Consider the following 21,160-nt stretch of genomic DNA (forward strand, 5'->3'; position numbering starts at 1 on the left):
GTGGGGAGGCAGGCAGGACCCAAGAAGCCAATGTGGGGAGTCACCAAATCCTAAATGACAGACCCACAGGAGCTCTGGTTTTCAGAAAGCAAGACGGAGAGACGGGAGAAAGAAGCACACACTGAGAACGATAAAGGAAGAAAAATTAATTGGGAGAAATGGTGCCCAGATGCCTGAACTACACACATAAACCCGAGACGGTAACTACCGGTGCTTGTGTGTGTCCGCAGAAGTATACAAAATAAAGCACATCCATGAAGCGAGAACCAGCTATAATCCACATTTTCTGGAGTTGGGAGTCCCTCTTCTGTCCTCTGATCCCATGGGGCAGACCACTGTTAGGTCTGGTATGGACCCTTCCAGAATGTTCTGTGCCCCGTGCAGGCAGGAGCATGGGTACACCCTCAGCACAAAGGGGGGCCTGCTGCTGGACTCCCCTGTGCCCCTCCTCTGCTTCTCTCTGCTGACCCGGCATAGCAGGGCCTCTGCTCGTCTCGGGCGGGGAGGACGGGGCAGGAGCCGCTGAGCAGGGCACAGTGTCGGGCAGACGCCTGGCCCTGGAGGAGCAGTGGGTGCAGGTGCGGGGACCGCAGCCGCCTGGGTTGCCAAGTAGGAGAACGAGCGAGTGGCCGGGAAGTTCGGGGTCTGATTCTAGAAGGATTTGAGAGAGGTGTGTCCCTGGGGCGGGGGTTAGCGAAGTTCCGGGGCCTCGGAGGCCCGATGGTGGGGGGGGATGCCAGGCCAGATGCCCGAGGAGGCCGGCCGTCCTGCCCACCCAGACAAACCAGCTCTGGGGACCTGCTTATGAATTTAAATGAGCTTTTCCTTTTGGAGCAGTCTCGGTGTGCGGACCTGTGGCCCAGATCGCACAAGGGGAGCACGTGTCCTGTACCCACTTTCCCGCGCCCCAGCTGCTGCAGCGAAGGTCCCGACACCCATGTGCCAGGATCCCCTAACTGGCGGGCTTTTAGCTAATGGTTACTTTACGTCCTTCTGTCCGGGACAGCACACGACGTTCCGCCAGCACGCCTCCTGACGGCGTCTGACGCTTGCCCCCTCTCGGATGCCGTCGCGAGCGGGATGCCCCCTGAGGGGATGCTGGGTGTGGGTCTGGGGACGGAGGCCACAGAGGGGAGGTGCCACCTTCACGGCACATGCCCAGGGCGCAGGCTGTCACACCCTGTCACTGCCAGCGCTGACCTTGGTCCCCTGGCAGGGGGGAAGGTCTGCCAGGTCTCCCCGTAGCTACATGGTTCCCCCTGCGCTGGGGGGAAGTCGCTGTGTGCAGCCCACACCTAAGGACAGAAAGGTGTGCCCCCCTCCCTGAGAACAGGCCACCCAGTCAAGTCTTCTCTACGGGACACTTGTTTCTTTTCTCCCGTTTATTTAGGGAAACGACTTTTTAAAGGACATTTTGTGTCTTGGTGCGGTGTTTCCTATAGGTGGGGGCATCTGACGACTGCCTGAAACGTCCCTCCTGTCAGGTGGATGACGGTGGGCCCTGCCTCCACGGGGTCCCAGAGCATGGGGGCCGGGCTCTCCTGATCGCTAGTCCTAGGTCGTCACCTTGTCAGCACCCTCTTCCTCTGGGAGGAGGGGGGACGGTCGTTCCTCTGGATCCCAGGGCAGACCAGCAGAGGGCCGGCCAGGCACAGCGGTGGCCGGGTGAAGGGGGAGCGGACCCCACTGGGTCTCTGATCTGGGGCCCTGCGGCCGGGCTCCGGGGCGCAGGGTCACCAGCCCCCGGGTTAAGCAAGGGCAGCACAGAGGAGGGGGCCAGCGAGCTGGATTCTGACCTCGGGCCTCACACGAGCCCCTTCAGCTCTGCTGGGATGGACCGGGGGCAGCATCTCCCTGCATGTGCTTCGGAAGAGACAGGAGCACGGACTCCTTCCCAGAGGAAAGCTGCTTCTATCAAGACGTGGTTTTACCGAGAGTGACCGTCTCTGTCAAGAACGACAGCAGGGACGGGCTCCTGCCTCCGCTCTGTGCTCAGCCGTGTGGCCACTCACCAGGTCGGCAGAGACGGCGGTCGTGATCAGGGCGTACGGCCCGCTGACCAGGGCCCCGCTCAGGAGCAGCATGGCTGTGGGAAACCAGAAACCAGAGGAGGCATTTAGGAGCAGAGCAGTGCCCTCTGGGAGAGCCTCCCCAGCCTCAGCTGCCCTGGGGTGAGCAGCCCAGGGTCAGGCGCGGGGCTCGCCTGAGCAGAAGGCAGGCGGGTGCTGGGAAGGCGGCCCGCGCGTCTGGGGAGCAGACACGCTGGGCCAAGCGTGGTGGGCATCTGCCTTCAAACCTGCCCATGGAGCTCTGTAAGTCCTCTCACGCTCCCCCAAAGGCTCCGGCTGTGTCCGGAGGACCTGGTACTCCTGCGTCCTCGACCCTCAGCAGGGACAGCTGGGGACCCCCCAGGAGCAAGCAGAACCCTGGTGTCCCCAGCACGACCGTGCCCTAGGCGTGCCAGGGCTCCCTGTCATCGGTGCTGGCGCTGTGCCAACTCCAGCCACGGCCTTCTCTGCAGCGAAAAGGGCCCTCTCTCTCTCTCAGCGCCCACAGCCGCTGGTGGCAGTCCCCAAGGGGAACCCGGAGACCCAGTGCGGTGAGCTCCTGAGGGCAGGAAAACGTGCTTGTTCTGAACACACGCCTTCTACGCCGCCCCAGGCTCACTTTCTCAAGCCTCTGGTTGACACTCTAGCAGAAGCCTCTAGACTAGTGGGTCATGGGGAAGCCCACGGTCCCACGCGTCAGCGACCTGCCTTCGGGAGACGTCTAGCGGGATCACGCAGAGGCTGCCTCCTTTCCAGTCCCCGCTGCCAGCTTGCCGCGACAGAGAAATGCTTAGCAGCTGTCAGAGGCGTCACCGGAGGGAAGCGAAGAAGAGGCCCTCCGCGGCCAGCACTGCTCCCAGAACGGCCCCGACGGGAGCCAGCGGGGAGGCTGGGCCCCCCCCCGGCTCCGGCCCGCTCCCGCCCGCATGGGGGACAGGCCTCGGGCTGCCGCGGCCCTGCCTGCCGCCTTCTGGGGGGCTCCCGGCGGCCCCGGAGCAGCAGCTTCTGCTCTCCCTCGGCCACGCTCTGACCTGCGGACGGACAGGCCTCCCTCTGGGAGCAGGTGTCCCGCCCGGAGAGGGACACGGGCCTGCTGTGGCCACACCAGCGCTCCAGCCCGCCCAGCCAAGTGCCTCCGTGCGCGGATGGAACCGACTGCGTGAGAAGAAAAGCCGCGCCGACTCACCGATGGTGGCTTCCAGGCCCATTTTGCTGATGGCGGAGAACGTGTAGAGCTGGCAAGGGCAGGAACACAGGGGAACTGCGGGTTACCAGAGGCGGCCGAACACTGCCCCGGAGCCCGTCAGAGCCAGGCAGGGACTCTCGGGCAGCCCGCGGGAGTCCCCAGGATGGGCCCCTGCGCGGGTTCCGACGGCGCCTCCCGCTCTCAGCTCCGTGGGCAGCTCTCCCTGGGCTCCGTGCGACCGTCCCCTCCTCACGCTGTCCCCTCCCCACCTTCAGTGCTACAGCACTGAAGGGGTCCTGCGGCGGAGGCCACACGTATTTCCCCAGTAAAGGCCTTGGAGGATCTGTGAGGGTCAGGGTCGCAGGCCCCAAGCCGGGCCTTGTCCTGGGGACGCGGCCTGGCAGAGTGGCAGACGCGCAGACGCTTACAGAGCAAGTTGATGGGTGACAGCATTATTCCTGAAATTACCACGACTGGAAAACGGTATGATTTAGAAACCCTCGCACTGCCTCTGGGACGGGGTGCTATCGGCACCCTCATATTTTAGACGAGGCAACAGGCCCTGAGAGGGAAGGTCACCTGCCCAGGGTCGTGTGCCACCAAATGCATGAAAAGCAGAATCCAGCACGACCGTGGGGCAGGGTCAGGGAGGTGGGGCATCGCAGAGGCTGAGCAGGAGCCTGTGAGGGGGGAGGAGAGGGCCGGGGAGGAACGCCCCCCAGGGAGCCAGGGATGAATGAAGAGCTGGGCCGGCCACTTGCAGGGGACACGGGAGGCACCTGGGGAAGGGAGCCCGGCAGGCCCGTGGGGCGTGCTAAGGGGTTCGGAGGCTAGAGTCTGTCTCCAGAAACCACCAGCCATGAGCGGGGCTGAGTCTGGGCAGGATGTGACAGTGTTTGCTGGGGGGGAGGGCGGCTGCTTCTGGAGGCTCGGGGCCCACGCAGCTCAGGGGTGCGGTGGGGGGGCCTAGGCTCACCGTCGGGGCCGCCAGCAGCAGCATCAGGCCACAGGTGGATGCCCTTTTCTCTAGTCGGTCTGAGATCACACCCGCCAAGATCCCACCTGCAACACAGAGAGGTGAGGCCCGGAGCGGCCCGGGTCCCCAGGGCAAGAGCCCCTCGAGAGGACGCAGAGGGTACAAGACAGAAGCAATACGGGAATCATGTCCTCCTCCATGTCCCTGGCCATGTCCCCGGCCACGTTCACCGTTAGCAGTGGGCTATTCCAGTGAACAGGCTCCTGCGGTTATGGGCAGACAGGGGCGACCCGGGGGCATCTCCCAGGGAGACAGAAGGCAAGTCTGGGGTCTGGGTCCAGGCTGGCCGCGAAGCCCCTTCACTGCGATGGCGCTAATACTCCTGTGGCCGCCTACCTCGAGGCGGGCTCCTGCTCCCCAGGGAGCACCACTCCGGGCTCTGAGTCAGATGCGCGACAGGGGACCGTCCCCCAGAGGGAAGGCCATACGTCCTCTCGGGTGATGCAACGTTTTGGGGAACACGTGTTCCTCCCGACAGTAAGTCAGCTTGGAGAGAACAGGGGCCCAGACGTTCACTTACCACCGCCCAAGTTTGCGGCCCAGGACAAGAGGGCAGGAGGGACTCACCAAAGATCCCGCCCACATCAAACAGGGTGGAGAGCTCCCCGGCTTGTCGGGCGTCCAGGTGATCTGAGAAAATGACACGTGTCCTTGTGAGCAAGTCACGGCCAAGGAAGACCCCACGTGGCACCCTCTGGTGTCCCCAGGGTGACTCACACCGAGAGCAGCTGCGAGTTGACCCTGCAGCCCGCTACGTGGGTAGACTCTCAGAAAAGATGAGCGCCGCTCTTTACCAAGAAATGAGGAGTCGCCCGGCTCATCCCGACTACCATCCCCTCTGGCTTGGTGTCCCCCAGGGGCAGCCGTAGCGTGGGACGCAGCCGAGAAGGCGGTAAGAGCCGCGTGGCACGGAGAGGAGTGCGTGGGCACTGGCCGGCTGACCCGGAGGCTTCAGGTCTGGAGGGACCGGAGCTCCATGTACAGCAGCGGACGAAGCCACGCGGGGCTCCCCGGAGGGCTCAGGTTGGCCCGAGGAGCAGAAGGGGCGGGGAAAGCAACTGGGATCGAGCCCAGCCTTTCCTGGTGTCCTCAGGGCCACATACAAGGGACTTGGCTTTTTTAATCACTGGGTCTGGAAAAGCCGACAACGTCTGACTCGAGTCCTGAAAGCGTCACCCCTTCCACAGTCACAGGGAACAAGGGAAGAGAGAAGGCCAGATGCCTGTCTACACTGCACGGGCTTGCCTGCCCTCGTGGAGTCACCTGACAGGGAGCAGCTCCTTACCGTCCCCCTCACGTGGGCGGTCCCCTTACTGCCTCAACTGCCGTCCCTGGGAAACCCAGCTCTCCTGCCTCGGGCCCACGGCCACCCCTGCTGGTCCTCACAACCGTCGGGAATCCGTGGTGCTGGGGCCCAGGGCAGGCGGCCCCCACACGGGCCACTTTGGCATGAAGATCATTTTGAGTTAAAGGGGCGCCTGGTGGCTCAGCTGGTTAAGTGTTCGACTCTTGATTTCGGCTCAGGTCGTGATCTCAGGAGTTGTGAGATCGAGCCCCGTGCCGGGCTCTGAGCTCAGTGTGGGATCTGCTTGAGGTTCTCTCCCTCCCTCCTCCAATCCTGCATTCTCTCTAAATAAATCAATAAATATCTAAAAAAATTTATTCTGAGTTAAAGTAATTAAAACGCAACAGATTCAGGAAAAGCTCTCTGCCTCCCCCACAGCCGCCGAGATTTACGGGGGGAAGGAGAGCCTGCCCCAGGAAGGGAGCTATTACCAAAGACGCCCCTTTACTTCAGGAACTGATCTGCGTAAGGGGGTTTCCAAACCTCTCCTCTCACCTGCCTGCCAACACGCTTTCGCCCCCCTGGTCCCCCAGACCCAACGCCGCTCCTGCGCCCACGTAAGCTTCATGTGGCCTCACTGTCCCAACGCCCCCGTCTGCGAGGATGTCTGACACACGCGCTCTCAACTGTGACTTTCTCCGGGCACCTGTCGCGTGGCATTTGATTCTAAGTCCGGCCAGAAGGACCACAGGGCGGAGGAAGGGCTTCCTCCCATCAGTGGTTTGTGCTCTGCGAAGCCCCACGTCCCGGATCTCCCCGCGCTGTCACCCTCCCAGAGCCCACATTTCCAGGGGGCCCTGCTTTCTCTCCCTTCTCCCTGAAACCCACGGCTCCTGGCCCGGAGGCTCCAGGGCCCTCCCTGCCTGGCCCCTGCCCCGCTTCAGCCGTGACTGCAGCCCCCGGACTCAAGCATGTTTTAAGAGCTGCCGATGGCCCTCCTGACTTCCCTCTGTGGTCGCACACAGCACAGGGGTGCACGGAGCCCACAGGCTGGTGCCTCTGACCTATCTGCAGCTTCAGCTGCGGCCGGGCTCGGGAAACGTGAGACAGGCTGCCAGCTGTCCCCAGAACTAGAGCTCCTCTCCAAGGAGCAATTTCCAGGTCAGGGGACTCAGCAGTATTATCTCCGCTCCCGGGGGCCGCCCCTGCACGTGGGAGGGCGTGACCTGACGTGGGGTGTAGCCTAGATTGAAATGCGGGCTGCCCCAGATAGAAGGGCCCCACGGCGCCCGCAGCCACAGCTGGGATGGAAGAGGGGGCCCCTTAAGCCCCATCAAGGTTATTATGGCTTCTGTATGCGAATTCTCTTCTGGCCTCTACTTTTCTACTAACCACACGGTTTGATCAACAGTCTATCTCACGAGACTCTAGAAATCGGAGCTGAAAGAGCGTCCGGATCACAGCCACGGCAGGAACGTAGCATCGGTGTCTCCAGTAGCAGATACTCACCCACGTTTGTGATGTACAGAGGAAGCCAGAAGAGGAACGTATAGCTGACCAGCTTCGCGAACAGCAAGCACAGAGAGAACTCGATCACACCCTGAAACGGAGAGAGCCGGTCTTCACCCCGCGCGCGCACAGCAGGTTTGTGGAAACAAGCAACACAATTCTAGTTCCTTCATTCCTGTAAAAACAGCCGCCATCTCTGCCTGGTGGGGCACCTGCCGACGCTGCCGGGAGAGGGGAGCCGGCATCCTCGGGACTGGGTCCTGCCCGAGGACTGGGGTGGCGGCGGCCGGGGCTGTGGGGTGGAGGACCCGCCCATGGCCATTCTGGCCACCTGTCTTTGCAGATGGAGACCCAATTTCTTGACGTCAGATCAGAGTCCATGAAAGCGCGTGTTGACCTGATTCCTACACCACATCGCTCTGGAAACTCAGCTGTTGGAGGAGTCTCCAAGAGCCTGCCTGGAAGGGCCGCCTCGACACGGTGCACGCGGTGCCCTCCCTTTTGCTGGAAACCCCTGCAAACGACGCAGCGGCCGACACACACAGGACAGGGCTTCCCACCGGTCACAGCGCGCATGCCTGCCGGCACCTGCACCCGGCGACGCGAGGGCTCGGGGAAGACACTGGGAAGAGAAATGTGGTCTGGACGAGGACCCCGGGGCCCACAGTCTGACGGCTGCTGTGACAGTCCTGTCTGTGCTCGGCTTGAGCTCTACTCTTGGGAAGGCGTGGCATCGCGACACGCGCTCCAGACGTCTCCGGGAGGTCTGGGTGAGACACTGGGTGACTAGTGTCACGTTGTGTGCGCACAGGGACCAAACCAGGCAGAGAACACGGATCTCAGTCTCTGTGATTGTGAAATTACCTGAGTTTGTGCTTTGCAGTGGCAAGCCCCGTCTGAGGATGCGTGCGGGGCTGATGGCGTGAACCACATGCCCTGTGTGGCCTCAGTACTGCCCTGAGTGACTTCGTTTAATCCTCGGAACATTAAGTATAACGCCAGGCCCTGAGCCCCGTTGCAGACGAGGAGACGGAGGCTCAGCGTGGGTGACACACTTGCCTGGGACACCCAGCACGTCTGGCCGGAGCGGACCACAGTGCCTCCTTCTGCCCTGACCCCGGCCGAGCAGCCGCACAGGAAGGCCCCGCTGGGCGAGTTACTAGTTGTTACTAACCATCACATGCGAAAGGCGACTTTCTATTTAGAAGCAGCCGAGCCACATTCTCAGTGGCTGTGGGAGCCCCGGCCTGGCCTTCCACGCTGCCCGCTGGCCAGCTGCCCAGCGTCGCCTGGTGCTGCCAGGACTTTCTGTTCTCAAGCACACGTTCTCTGAACGCACCGTTTATGCTTCCTGCCTCACCCGGTCGCTGAGGGGCCTCTGGGCTTGTGCTCCCTCAGCCCTTCCTCGCCGAGGGCCGCGCTGGCGAGGCTGTCTCGTCTATGTGTGAGATCTGCAGGAACTCCTCTGCCTGTCACACCCTGGGGCGGGAGTCCAGATGTTTCTAGGCGCGGTTCACAGGCCTGGCCACCGCACGGGTCTGGACATCCTCTCTGACCTGGGCAGTGCTCGTGATCTCCCGCTCTGCATGCTTCTGCCCTGGGCTCTGCCTTCATCGCCTGCTGTGGCTCACCATGTTAGAACACAGTTTCCACGTGTCCTTTGTGGGTCCCCCACATGCTCTGCTGAAGGAGCCCATGGATTTCAGACAAGAAAAACCCAAAGCAACAAGAAATCTCACCACAGCTCCACGCCCTGGACGGAAAAGCCTCTCCCTGGACCCCCTTCACGCCCTGACCACACACCGGCCTGGAGCCGGCCTCACCAGGACCAGCACCTGATCTTTAAAAGACGGACGAGAGCAGAGTCCCAGCACCATCGGCGCATGTGTCCGGGGGCTTCTGTCTCTTCCCTTGGCTCTGCACCCCCCTCCCTTATTTCTTCCCTTAGCACGTGTGGCTGCCACGCACCAGCTTTGGTCTCCTTTTTTTTTTTGGTCTCCTTTTTAAAAGCACTTTAAAGGGTAAGGAAAATGGAGTGGGCTCACCCACACCCCCACAGCAGGACTCGGGGACGTGCCCCCCCCCCAGGGCTAGACACTCAGGCTCTTCATGGGCCAGGAGGGGAGCACTGGCGAGGGGCTGGGCCACGGGACGAGGGGCTTGCTGGAGCCAGACCTACTGGCTTCCCAAGTGGAGAGGGGAAGCCCTGTTTGTGAAACGGGTGGACTTCTACACGGAGGCAATGATTTTGAAAAACTGAAAGCTCAGTGTGAGGCAAACACTGCGGCCTCACTCAGCCCCTGACTGCCTGCTGGCAACCTCGGGTTGATGCCCGAGAGCTCACGGGTTTTGTGACCACGGATTTTTGTTGCTAAGCTTGATCGTCAACCGTAGGCACAAGTGCCCCTTCCTGAAACGCCTCCCGGGCGCTGTACTCACCGGGATCCTCAAGGCCCCGGTGAAGCTGATGGCGGCCATGCTGCCCCCGCCGTCGGCTGGGAGGACCACGACGTGGCTCTGATGGACGGGGTGCTTCCCGTCGGACGGCAGCAAGCACTGCAGCTCGGGGTCCTGGAGGCGAATCCCATCGGGAAGGAGAGAGAGAAGGAAAGCTGTCAGCAGGGCATGCACCTGGCTGAGCGAGGCCAGTCCCGAGCAGGACGCTGTTCCGCTAGGTCGTGGGGCCCGCGGGGCTGCGTCTTTGCCTTACGGTCCCGAGCGCCCGTGTGTCTAAAAGCACGCAAAATCCTTGCACCCAGCAATGCAGGACTCTATTTGTGAAAGACCATTTGAAAGTTGGGAAAACACCATAAACTGAACGTTGGTCAAGGGCGTCCATGTAAAGGACACATCTCTTTACGGTTGGGAAGGACGGAAGGAAGGAAGGAAAAAGCTGGTGAGATTTTAACATTTATATCCCATTAAATAATAAAAGTCAAAACTTCATTTTTCATTATGATCTTAAAAAACATTCAGTATATGCCTATTACGTGTCTAGGTAACTAGAGGGATCTATCTAATTATAGGGGAGAAAAGCAGCTGAATTCCAAACTGACAACGGTTATCACGGAATGACAGAATAAGGGGAAAGGTCAATAAATTCTTTACATGACCCTGTATTTACTAAGGAGTTCACAAAGGACACCTGTGACCAGAAATAACACCGTTTTACAATTCGTAAAGCACTTTCAATATTCTGTGAGTTCCAATCCTGGACAGTCCTGGAAGGCAAAGTTTGCCTTCATTAAAGAACGGCGCTCCCCAGTTAGGGGCTGGGGGTCAAGTCAGAGCTGGGAGGATCTAAAGATGTTCTTCGTAAAGGTCCAAGACTTACAAAGAAATGTTTCTGTGCATCTCACGCTTTCCACAAAGTCAAACAGTTTTACTGTATTTATCTCACTACAACCTAGGTAAGTTTCAAGTGGTACTTAAATTAGGAAAGAAGAAAGAGATAATGCCTTGTCATGGTCCTCTTGCGATATTTACACTTTCCTTCCACGGAAGAGCAGAAATTGGCATACTGGAAAGAAGGTGACCCAAAGTCCCCAACACCGAGAAGCGGGCGTCCGACCACGACGCCGCCCGGTGATGGGGACACACTCACATTTAAGCATATGAGCGGGTGTTTCTGGGTGAGGATGACAAGCCCCAGTGGGACAGCCCATTCTCCTAACGACAACTCCGTACCAGCACACGGAAACAGAGAACTAGGATCGGAGTCTGCAGTAAAGAAACTTCTCTCTCTAGAATGCCGCTGTTAGCGGTTCCGCTCAGGAGACCAAACCGACGGTTGTGAATCACAGTGAAACACGGCTACCTCAGGGGCTGGGAGGGGGCCTGGCGCTCCGGTCACACCCTGGGCCGGTCATAGCCCTCTCGGGGGACAGGCTCCAGGTCAGTCTGGTGTGCGGTCAAGGCTGAAATTGCAGGACAGGTTTCGTTTTGTTTTGAAGAATTGTAAGGAATGAATCATGATCCAACAGAAACCCGTCAACAACGTGTGCTTTCATCGGCTTCATGAGTACTGTCCCCACACCCATGAGATTCTACAAATCTTACTAGATTGCTTCGCTGAATAAAAGATGTTATTCTAGCAAACGTGCAAATGAATGAAGAGTCTAAATTAGGACATGTATGAACTACAGGAAAAAAACTTCCAGACCAATCACAGGAAAAACCACTTTCAGATTCATTACTTCCAGTCCAATTGGTACCCACGTGTAGCTATCAACAGTTGCGATACTATTTCAATAAGGTACTTTTTAATGTTAATTCCCGTATAGTTGCCTACAGTTTCCGGTGTACAACACAGTAGTTCGTCACCGCCACGCGACCCCGGTGCTCACCACCACAGGGGCTCCTTCATCCCCACCCTCTTCCTCCATGGCCCGGTCGCCCTCCCCTCTGGGGCCCATCCGTGTGTTCTCTGGAGTTAAGAATCTGTTTCCTGGTTTGTCTTTTCCTCCCCTTTGCTCTTCTAATTCCACAGGAGTGAGATCATACGGTATTTGTCTTTCTCTATTTTGCTCAGCATAATACCCTCTAGCTCCATCCATGTTGAGGTAAACAGGGAAATGTCATTCTTTTTATGGCCGAGTAATATTCCTACACACATGCGCGCACATGCGCGCACACACACACACACACACCCCTTACTTCTCCCTTCCCCATCCATCAGTCAGTGGACACTTGGCTGCTTCCGCATCTTGGCTACCGTAGATAAAGCTGCTGTAAACACGGGCGGCCTGTAACCTTTGAATTAGTGTTTTCGTATTTTTGGGGTAAATACCTAGAAGCGCGCTGGCTGGGTCCCAGGGTCGTTCAATGTTTAACTCTCTGAGGACCCTCCACACAGTTTCCCAGAGTGGCCGCGCCAGCCCGCGCCAGCCCGCATTCCCGGCAGCGGCGCGCGAGGCTCCCCTTCCTCGCCAGCACCTGTCGTTTCTCGTGTTGTCGATTTGCGTCATCCTGGCGGGTGTGAGGTGGGCTCTCAGGTGGTCTGGATTTGCATTTCCCTGATGACGAGTGTGTCTATTGGCCACGTGGGTGTCTTCTTTGGAGAAATGTCCGTTCATGTCTTCTGCCTGTTCTCGATAGGACTGTATGTTTAGTGGTGTTGAGCTAAGTTCTTCACGGGTTTTACAGACTCACCCTTTATCAGATTTGTCATTTGCGAGTCTCTTCTCCTGTTTGTTTGGTTGTTTCCTTCACTGTGCAGAAGCTTACTTTGAGAGATCCCAACACTTGATTTCTGGTTTTATTTCCCTTGCCTCAGGAGACGTATCTAGAAAGACGCTTCCAGGACCGATGGCAGAGATGCTACCGCCGGCGCTCTCCTCTGGGGTTTCTGTGGTTTCAGGCTAGGACAGGTGCTCGTGAACACTAAGCAGGCTCTCCAGGGGACGGCATGCAACCGGACACACGGAGGACAGACAGTGAAGAGCTCCTGCCCAGCTAACAGAAGAGCGCCTCTAGCCTGGAGCAGGCACTGCACGCTGAGACCCACCTGCCCCTTCCCGATTCTGGAAAGCATTTCTGGGCCACTCGCCGGGCTGGCAGAAAGCCAGATCCAGATCCAGCACTTCTGGTCTTTATCTAAGCAAGCTCGGCCTTTGCTGGAAAGGCCCCCACTACCAAATTCTGGTCCTCTGCATGTCTGGAGGGCGCAGAGGGGAACTGGGAAGTCACAGTGGGTTTTCCAAACTAAACCAGGGGCGCAGAGTTGCCTCTTTACAGAGCCAGAGACCCCCTGGGCCGACCAGGACACCAAGGGCCCTGCAGGGTCTCATGGCACCTGTGGTGCCCTCGGCAGAGGGCGGGGCCTCTTCAGCCAGGGGGCCCCACTCCTAGACTTCGGAATTAGAGAGCAACGGGGCTCCCTGAGATTAAAACAGACACAAACGGAGACATGCACACAGCGGGGGGAGGAGAAGCGTGTAATAACACGCTGATGTTCACGTGAGAAGCCCACGCCGTGCCCGGAGGGGCCCGCAGCCACACTGTGCCGGGAGGGCATCCCCCAGACTCGTGGCTCCCACTGGCGTGGCACGTGGAAGGCACCTTTAGCACTGAGACACCCACTCGACGCTCGGAAGTGTCTGCAGAGCCACAGCCCATCAGAAGGCTCCTCAGAGAAGCCAAGGCTGGGCAATGACACGTGACTACAAGGTGGCAAATCTTGACCACCACGAGGCAATCGTAAAGACCCGAAGGATGGAAGAGGGTCCTCCTGGCTCCGTGATGTGGAGCCCCTTCCTCTTCGCTCGTCCTTGCTTCCGCACTGGCCCCTTTCCTCACACAAGCCGCCAGGAAGGCAGTCAGCGTCCTGCTGGGCACAGACGGCGGTGATGAGGGGTGGGTGACACGTACCTCCGAGCCCAGGGGATCTGAGCCGGGGCATTCTGGGAAAGGGGACACCAGGGTGTCCAGTCAAGCTTGGGGGGCATCCTGGCTGGTGACCCTCATGGGGTCCAGCCCCCTCCAGCGCCTTAGCCCTTCCTGCCATGTAAGAGACAAGGGACCAAAATCTGTGTGGTCGTGGGCACGACAGGGTCGGCCCGTGGTATAGCCAGACCCGGAGAAACAAGGCCTGCCCGGGCCCCTCGGTGACACGTTAGTCAACAGGCTTTGGCAGCAGAAGCAGGAAAGGGAAGAGGGAAGTGACACCGGAAGATGCGTCCGGCTTTACTGGTCATTACAGCACCCCAACACGGGGCCTGGGGGCTCGCCTCACGGAGAAGTTAGTCTTCAGTAACAAGCAGGACTTACAGCCGTCAGACATCGATGAACACCTGACGCCGTGGACCCGGTACTTGTGTCCCTCCGAAGCTCCTGAGTGGAACCCTGAGCCCCACTGTGGTGGGCAGAGCCCTCAGGACAGGGTCCGTGCCTTGTAAGAGGCCCCCAGAGTTTGTGTCCCTCCGGCTCTCTCGAGCATCCCGGAGAAGGCGGCCGGCCGGGAAGTGGGCCTTGCCAGACCCCAGACCCGCCCATGCCTAGATCTGGGACCTCCTGCCTCCAGAAGGACATGTGTGTTGTTTACGTCGCACAGTCTATGTTACAACAGCCCAAATTAAGACACCCAACTTTTTAAAATGCACACTGAGCATTGAGTAGAGCGATTAGAGCACTGCAGTTGAATTTCCCTAAATTCTAAGAACCAAGAGGTATAAGACATCATTTTTCCCTTTCCCGTTATTTCAACCACCACAAATAAGTTTCTGTAGGCAGTAAAGAAAAAAAATTAAGAAGCCCATTTGGTACATTTATCCTTTAAGGTGTTTGATTTAAAAAGAAAAGAGCTTGTAATTTCAGTGCGTAAAACTGAGTCTGAGTGTCCCTGTGGCTCGGGGCCGTGCGGCAGAGCCCCAGGAAGGCCTGGTTGGAAGGACCCTGAAAGCCAAGGGGCCCGCCGCGCTGCCTCCAGGCCTCCTTTCTGAGCAGGACCGGGCAGGTCCCTGAGCACTCTGCCTCAGTTTCCCCTTCTGGAACATGGGAGAGTCAGGGCGGAGGCCTGGGAGAGGACTCTCTTCATTACCTCTTGGGCCCACGTCCCATTCCCAGGCCTCCCTGTCCAGCTCCTGAACCCCTCTGGCCCAGGTCGGTGCAGACCCACCCCTCCTCCTTCAAAGCGCTGTCCACGTGCCCTGCTGTCCATGCCCCCTGCTTAGGGACGGCTCCCAAGACTGGGCCGGAACCAGGGCTTGCTCGCGCCCCACTCCCCGGGCTTCGTGACTGGCATTTAGCTGCTGCGGGAACCTGCTGGCTTCCCGTCTGTACCCCACACCGCCCCCCCAGAATGGGGGTCCACAGGACGGGGGGACCCTGTGGCTGAGACTCCAGGCGCGGCCTGACCTAGGTCGTGCCTGGGACACTGAACGCTGCCCACGGTCGTGGACCAAGTGCGCTGCTTTCAGGCGGATGACGGACTTCAAGTCCAGCCAGCCACCCAAAGAAACCGCACAAGGCAAACGCGGGTCTTACAGGAGAAATACGAGACCTAAGTTTGTCACCGCGGCTGGGCTCTGACCTCTGCGAAGCAGCGGAGGCTGGTCCGACTCACCAGGGGCTTGTTCTTGTCCTCCGTGAAGATCTGCTTCTGCAGTCGGAACCTGTGCGTGCCGTTCTCACAGCCCTTCGGCTGCGGGGACAGAAAAGCACGCTTAGCAATTACGGACGCAACAGCCAGACGCCGCACCTGACCGCAGGGCAGGAAGGGCGCTCCGCACGAGCCTCTCAAAACAGCTGCCAAGGGGCAGTAAGACGCAGGATTAAAATAAAACACAGGGCTGGGGGGCCAGGGGGGCTCAATCGATTGAGGGACCAACTCTCAGGTCACGAGCTGGGGGGCCTGGGATCCAGTTCTGCGTTGGGCTCCGTGCTGGGTGTCTGGGGGAGGGACTCTCTCTCACCCTCTCCCTCTAGCCTCGTGCTCCTGTTCTCAATCTCCCTCAAATAAACAAATAAAACAAAACAAAGGCCTAACTGGGGGCTCTAGACCCTCAGATAAAAGAAAGGGAGAAGAGGATCCTCTCGGGAACAATGACCGAGGACCGGGCTATGAGGACACGTCTTGGTGCTGACTGTGTCAACTTCACTTTCCCTCACGGCTTTGATGTTTTGTTTTTTAAGATTTTATTTATTTATTCGACAGACGGAGATCACAAGCAGGCAGAAAGGCAGGCAGAGAGAGAGGGGGAAGCAGGCTCCCCGCAGAACAGAGAGCCCGATGTGGGACTCGATCCCAGGACCCTGAGATCATGACCTGAGCCGAAGGCAGAGGCTTAACCCACTGAGCCACCCAGGTGCCCTGGCTTTGATGTTTTTAAACAACCTTGAAAGGAAAAGCCTGTAGAAACAATACTGGGCGACATTCTCCTCTAGTGAGAGAGGAACCAAGGTCCCCCTAGGTCAGTAGACGGTTCAGAAGGCAGGGTCAGTGCGTGCAGGAGATGCATGTGGCCCCTCCCTTGGCTGGGCACCTCGGACTGGAGCTGCTGGGCCAGCTGTAAGGGTTAATTCTCAGCACAACGAAACCCGGATCCCTGTAAACTCTGAAATCCATGCTCATGGAAGGAAAATGGCTTTTAAAATGTTATAAAATATCGCCTGTTGTTCGAAGGCAGTGACTTTCAAAACTGAGTTTTTATATCTGCTTAGGAAGGTACCAGAACCCTTCTTTTCAAGTTAACTGTGCTCAAAAGCTCAACGTATTGACAAATGGGCAGAAGCAGGACTCTCTGGCCATCTGCTCCCCTGGCCCTGGCATATGGCAGAGACCAAGAGGAGACCCTGTCCTGGGGCTGCCACCGGGAGGGACTGGTGGTGAGCAAACGGGGAGCCACGGGGGGCTGTCCTAAGTCAGCAACCCGCTCGGACTCCTGCTGCAAAGAAATCTTCCCAGTTCGGGGCGCCTGGGTGGCTCAGTGGGTTAAAGCCTCTTGGCTCAGGTCACGGTCTCATGGTCTCATGGCCTCAGGGTCCTGGGATCGAGCCCCGCATCAGGCTCTGTGCTCAGCAGGGAGCCTGCTTCCCCCCCCCCCCCGCCTGCCTCTCTGCCTACCTGTGACCTCTGTCAAGTAAATAAATAAGATCTTTTTTTTTTAAATAAATGAAATCTTAAAAAAAAAAAAAATCTTCCCAGGTGACGTGTGAAGCACGGCTTTTGCAGGAGCAAAGGGGTATTACTTTCGGAGCCCGAGGAGAGATGCCAGTGCCACGGGAGGACAGGGCTTTCCTGACCGAGACAGGGAATGTGGAGCCCAGCAAGCTCATGGGGTGAAGTGGGGCGATGACCCTAGCTGTGGCCCATCTGAGCCCCCCAGAGGCCCCTGCAGGGATGGCAGGGGGCAGGGGCCCATGTGACTGTGGAGCTCAGGGGATGGCCCTGCTTGGGGGGAGTCGCTGACCACCAGGGCCTGTGCAGATCCCTGGCGGGGAGGGCACAGATGGGGGCTTGTGCCTCTGGGGGTCTGGCAGAGGAGAGGAGCCAGCAAAGCCCTCTGTGCGGGGCCAGCTAGGGTGGTGGGGCATGGGGTCTGGAAGCCCAAGAAAGAGCACTGCATGAGGGAGGGGAAAAGCGTATCTCCTGGGGGGCTCAGCCGTAAGACTCTGCCTTCAGCTCAGGTCATGATCCCAGGGTCCTGGGATGGAGCCCTGCACTGGTCTCCCTGCTCAGCGGGGAGTCTGCTTCTCCCCCTGCTGTGCTCTCTTTCTTGCTCTCTAATAAAGAAAATCCTAAAGAAAGAAAAAAAAAAAAAGGTAGTGAAGAGGGTCCTTACCACCGCCAGGGACGAGAAGCAGGCGATGTCCTTCGGATCTGCAAGACCAAACAGGAACAGCAGTGAACCCAGGGCTGGGCGTTCCCACCACCCAAGAAATCACACCAGAGCAAGACCCCACCTGAGACTTGACCAAATGAGGAGCAGTTGAAGAAAAGGACAAGGCCCGCGCCAGCAGCCCGCCTGTATCCCGCCCGCACCCCTGTCCTTCTGTCCCCGTGACACACGCAGGGTGGGGTGGGGGAGCTTTGGCAAAGGCAAACCGTCGCGCGTGTGAAAATGGCTTTGTACTACGGGAAAGATTTCACACGGGACAAGTGAAAACAAGCAGAGCATGTGTGTAGCACAGTGACAAGCTGCGGAAAATAGCCCAAAGGACAAGGATCGGGAGGAACCGTGAAGACGTGCACAGTGGGTGCCTGTACCATGCGTGATGGGCTGTTCCACGTTACGGGATTAATTACAAACACAAATTAGTGGGAACAAAACAAAACAGCTATCTTGATACAGAACGGAACGCCTTTTACCTAAATGCAAAGAAGGAAGGACACATGCGAATTCACAGAACCGACAGCCAGACCTATGGCCACGAGGAGCCCGGGGAAGCAGACGCCCTTCTTCAGAAACCAGGCGGCGGCCTCCAACAGCCCTGCCCCTCCCCCAGCCCAGAATCCGGGTCTTTTTGTAGCTTTTGGTAAAACAGCTTCTCTGGAACTCCACCAGCCTGGCTGGGGCCTGGCTGGGGCCCGAGCGGGGAGGAGGAGCCGGGCGTTCTGACCCTACACACCGGGGTCTCTGTGCTCAGACTCTCGTGCATGGGTGCCCGGGGTCCCAGTACGAGGTGAAGTCAGAAGCCTACAGAGATGCCTCCTACAGTGAGGCCGGCCACCTCCAGAGGGAAGTCCCTGTGCAGAGAAGCCCCTCCAGACCACGGCTGCAGGGAGTCGGTGGGTGTGTGGTGGGGAAGGGCACTTCCCCAGACAGTGTGATGTCCGAGCGGAGGGTCCTACTTGGGGGTCAGGGGCCGTACTGCGGTGATGAGGTCCCCCCGCTGAGAGGTGCCGTCTGGTGCGCACGCCACAGTGATGGGCGCGGGGGACCTCGTCGTGGCTCCCGTCGGGGGGCCTCATCAGGGGCAGGGAAGAGAAGGGCCTGGAACGCCCGGGGTGCGTCCACCTCTTCTCCCATGGACGCTCGGGCCTGCAGAGAAAGGAGGGCAGGAGGGAAGGCGAGGAGGAGGGGGACCGTGGCATATGCACGGCGAGGGAGGGAAGCGGGACTACGGTGGGCCAGTGCGTGTCCTGCAAGAAATGGCCAGTCGCCCACTTAATCAGCAGGGGAGGCTCACGCAGTGGAATGACGCTGGCCGAGGAGACCCGGATGTGTGCTACTTCCTTTTACGGAAAGAGTTCCCGTGGTTCCCGAGAAGAATGTTCAACTCCCGGGGTTCTAGGGAACCCACGTTTGAGAAACAGACTTCAGACGCACCTACATAGCTCACTGCAGGAAAATGTCTTTCAAACATGTATTGTCTCCACAAGAAAAGGCAGTGTTTTTAAGACACAAAGTTTTTTTTTTTAATTATCGTCTAAATGAAAAAATATTTTTTTTAAAATTGAGTCTGTAAGAACACATCCCAGGGACCGAGGGAGAAAGTCTGAATGGGCGAGCAGGTACCCGCTAAGCCCAACTTCACCGCTTAGTGTGTGACCTTGGACAGGTCACCTACAGCCCCTGAGCCTCAAGACTTTTCCCTGGAAATCTGCCAAATAATATCTGCCCTAAGCCTGGCCCTGCGCCTGGGACACAGCAAAATTCCTGCTACATGGTGGCCGCCTCTCCCCCGAGAATGTCCTCCTGATGACGAGGAAGAAGGCCACAGGGCACGTGCCCACTAGTTACTTGGGGAGTCTGAAAGGTGTCTCATCTCCAGTACAACTACCAAAGTAAACCTCGGATTTTACTACAGGAGGGTAGGTAGGTGCCAGCACCCGGAGGGAGCACACAGGAAGACAGCAGGGAGACATCTGGTGGGAGGGCGGACAAGTGCCAGGGTCAGGTGTCCGTGAGCCACGGGAGCCGGGCGCTGGGGAGCAGCCCCAGCAGAAGCCAGGGGCGGAGAGCAGGTGGCCAAGGGCGGGGGGACGGGGACGGGGACGACCAATCCTGGGGAGAACAGCCGGGTGATGTGGGGGAGAGCAGGCACCAGGGGACGGAGAGACATCGGGTGGCCCCGGGCTCTGGGGGGACCCAGTGCAGTGAGAAACATGCTCCGGACCATGGAACGTTGGGGAGGAGGAGGTCAGGGGTGGGGAGTCCGGGAAGGAGGGAGGAACAGGGGCTCACCTGACATCTCGTGTCACCTGCAGCGAACGTACTACTAAGGGCTGAAGGTAGACACTCTCGGCACGAATCCATCCCCGACCACGAGAATGTGTTGAGGGGACAGGAGGGCGGTGGGGGTAAGATTCTGAGTCCAGGCCTCAGTCCCACCACACTCACCCTGCCCGTGGAGCCCCGAGTCTCCCACCAGGGTCAGCGCCCCGCCTACCCTGCAGGTCACGGAGGACCGGAGGAGCAGGAGACGCAAGCCTAGGTCTGTAAGGTGTGCGCCCATCCCCCCACAAGTAACAGCAAAGTGTGCGTCTGCCCCCCGCCCCCAGTAACAGCAAGGTGTGTGCCTGTCCCCCACCCCGGCCAAGTAACAGCAAAGTGTGTGCCTATTACCCCAGTAACAGCAAGCCTCCCGGGACAGTCTGGCAGGCACGGTCCCCTGGCCTCAAGGTTTGGTAGGCCTGGGGAAGCTGAGGGATTGCACTTCTGTCCCCCAGTGGGCCAGGGTGGAGAAGCAGGGATCCACGGTCACCACAGGAATAGGACAGGGGCCGTAGGTCAGTCCCTGGATGGAATGGGAGGCCCCAGCAAGAAGTGGGGGGAAGGCGGCACCAGGAGAGCCCCGTGTGGACCCTCTCCGCCCTGTCCCGCCCCCTTAGAAGCCACAGGAGGGCCAGGTGGGAAGAAGGCTCTCGTTTTATAACAAAAGACAAACCACAGCTTCCTTGTTCTTGGGATCCCTGCCCAGAGCAGGGCACGAGGCCCTGCCCAGGAGAACTGGGCTGAACGGGTTCGGGCACTAAGATCCGGGCCGGCCAGCGGCTGTTCCCGTCTCTGACCACACACCCCATTCCTCAGTGCACTTCCTCTTGCCCCCGGAACCAACCCTTCATTGGCTGAGGAAGAGAAGAAAAGGGACCGTGGACTCTTGACCTCAGGCAGGACACACCCAGGGGCCCCTGTGCACCAGCCGAGAGGACTCGTGTTGTTCTCCGGGTGACTACTGCCTGAGGAACAGGCTGAAACGCCCCGTGACAGAGCTCCGCGTGCTAGCGGGACAGCCTGGAGGACAGGTGACACAGGGGACCTTTCCCGGAACTCAGTGACACTCACTCCAGTTAAATGCCACAGGTTGGCGACACTGGCAAGCAATGAGAAAAGAGAAGCGAGAAGCTGAGTAAAACACGCCTTAACGTCCTGGATGAACTGGGCAGCTCTGAATGCAGAGCCGAAGCTGACGCCCGCATGGGTGGCAGCACCGAGCCCCTGAGCACACCTACCTGGGATTAACCGCCATCTAGTGCCTATGATTTTATTTTGCTTTAAGGCAAATCGAAGCAGCAAATGCCCAATCCAGCTCCAAGAAGAGCCTGGGGGACCAGACGCCCTGGCCTGGAACGGCTGAAGCGGCTTTCCTATCACTGGACTAATGGCCAGGAGTCCTTGTCCTTTCAAAACAGATTCCCGTTTTGAAAATTAATT

At 58.8% G+C, this 21,160-nt stretch overlaps 1 protein-coding gene across 2 annotated transcripts in view; it reads right to left on the reverse strand.

Annotated features, from left to right (window-relative positions):
- Window positions 1-21,160, reverse strand: part of SLC37A1 (solute carrier family 37 member 1) — a 57,574-nt gene that overhangs the window by 9,557 nt on the left and 26,857 nt on the right. The window contains exons 9-16 of one of the 2 annotated variants that reach the window (XM_044250879.1): window positions 17,345-17,382; window positions 15,127-15,204; window positions 9,504-9,635; window positions 7,065-7,155; window positions 4,838-4,900; window positions 4,211-4,296; window positions 3,235-3,283; window positions 2,013-2,086 (exon numbers count right to left, since the gene is read on the reverse strand). In XM_044250879.1, the coding sequence (XP_044106814.1) occupies window positions 2,013-2,086; window positions 3,235-3,283; window positions 4,211-4,296; window positions 4,838-4,900; window positions 7,065-7,155; window positions 9,504-9,635; window positions 15,127-15,204; window positions 17,345-17,382 (611 nt within the window). Of the gene's footprint in view, window positions 1-2,012; window positions 2,087-3,234; window positions 3,284-4,210; window positions 4,297-4,837; window positions 4,901-7,064; window positions 7,156-9,503; window positions 9,636-15,093; window positions 15,205-17,344; window positions 17,383-21,160 lie in introns of both variants that reach the window. The other variant, XM_044250878.1, reaches the window with a different exon arrangement.

Source organism: Neovison vison, chromosome 6 (assembly GCF_020171115.1).
Source record: "Neovison vison isolate M4711 chromosome 6, ASM_NN_V1, whole genome shotgun sequence".
Taxonomy (NCBI): Eukaryota; Metazoa; Chordata; class Mammalia; order Carnivora; family Mustelidae; genus Neogale; species Neogale vison.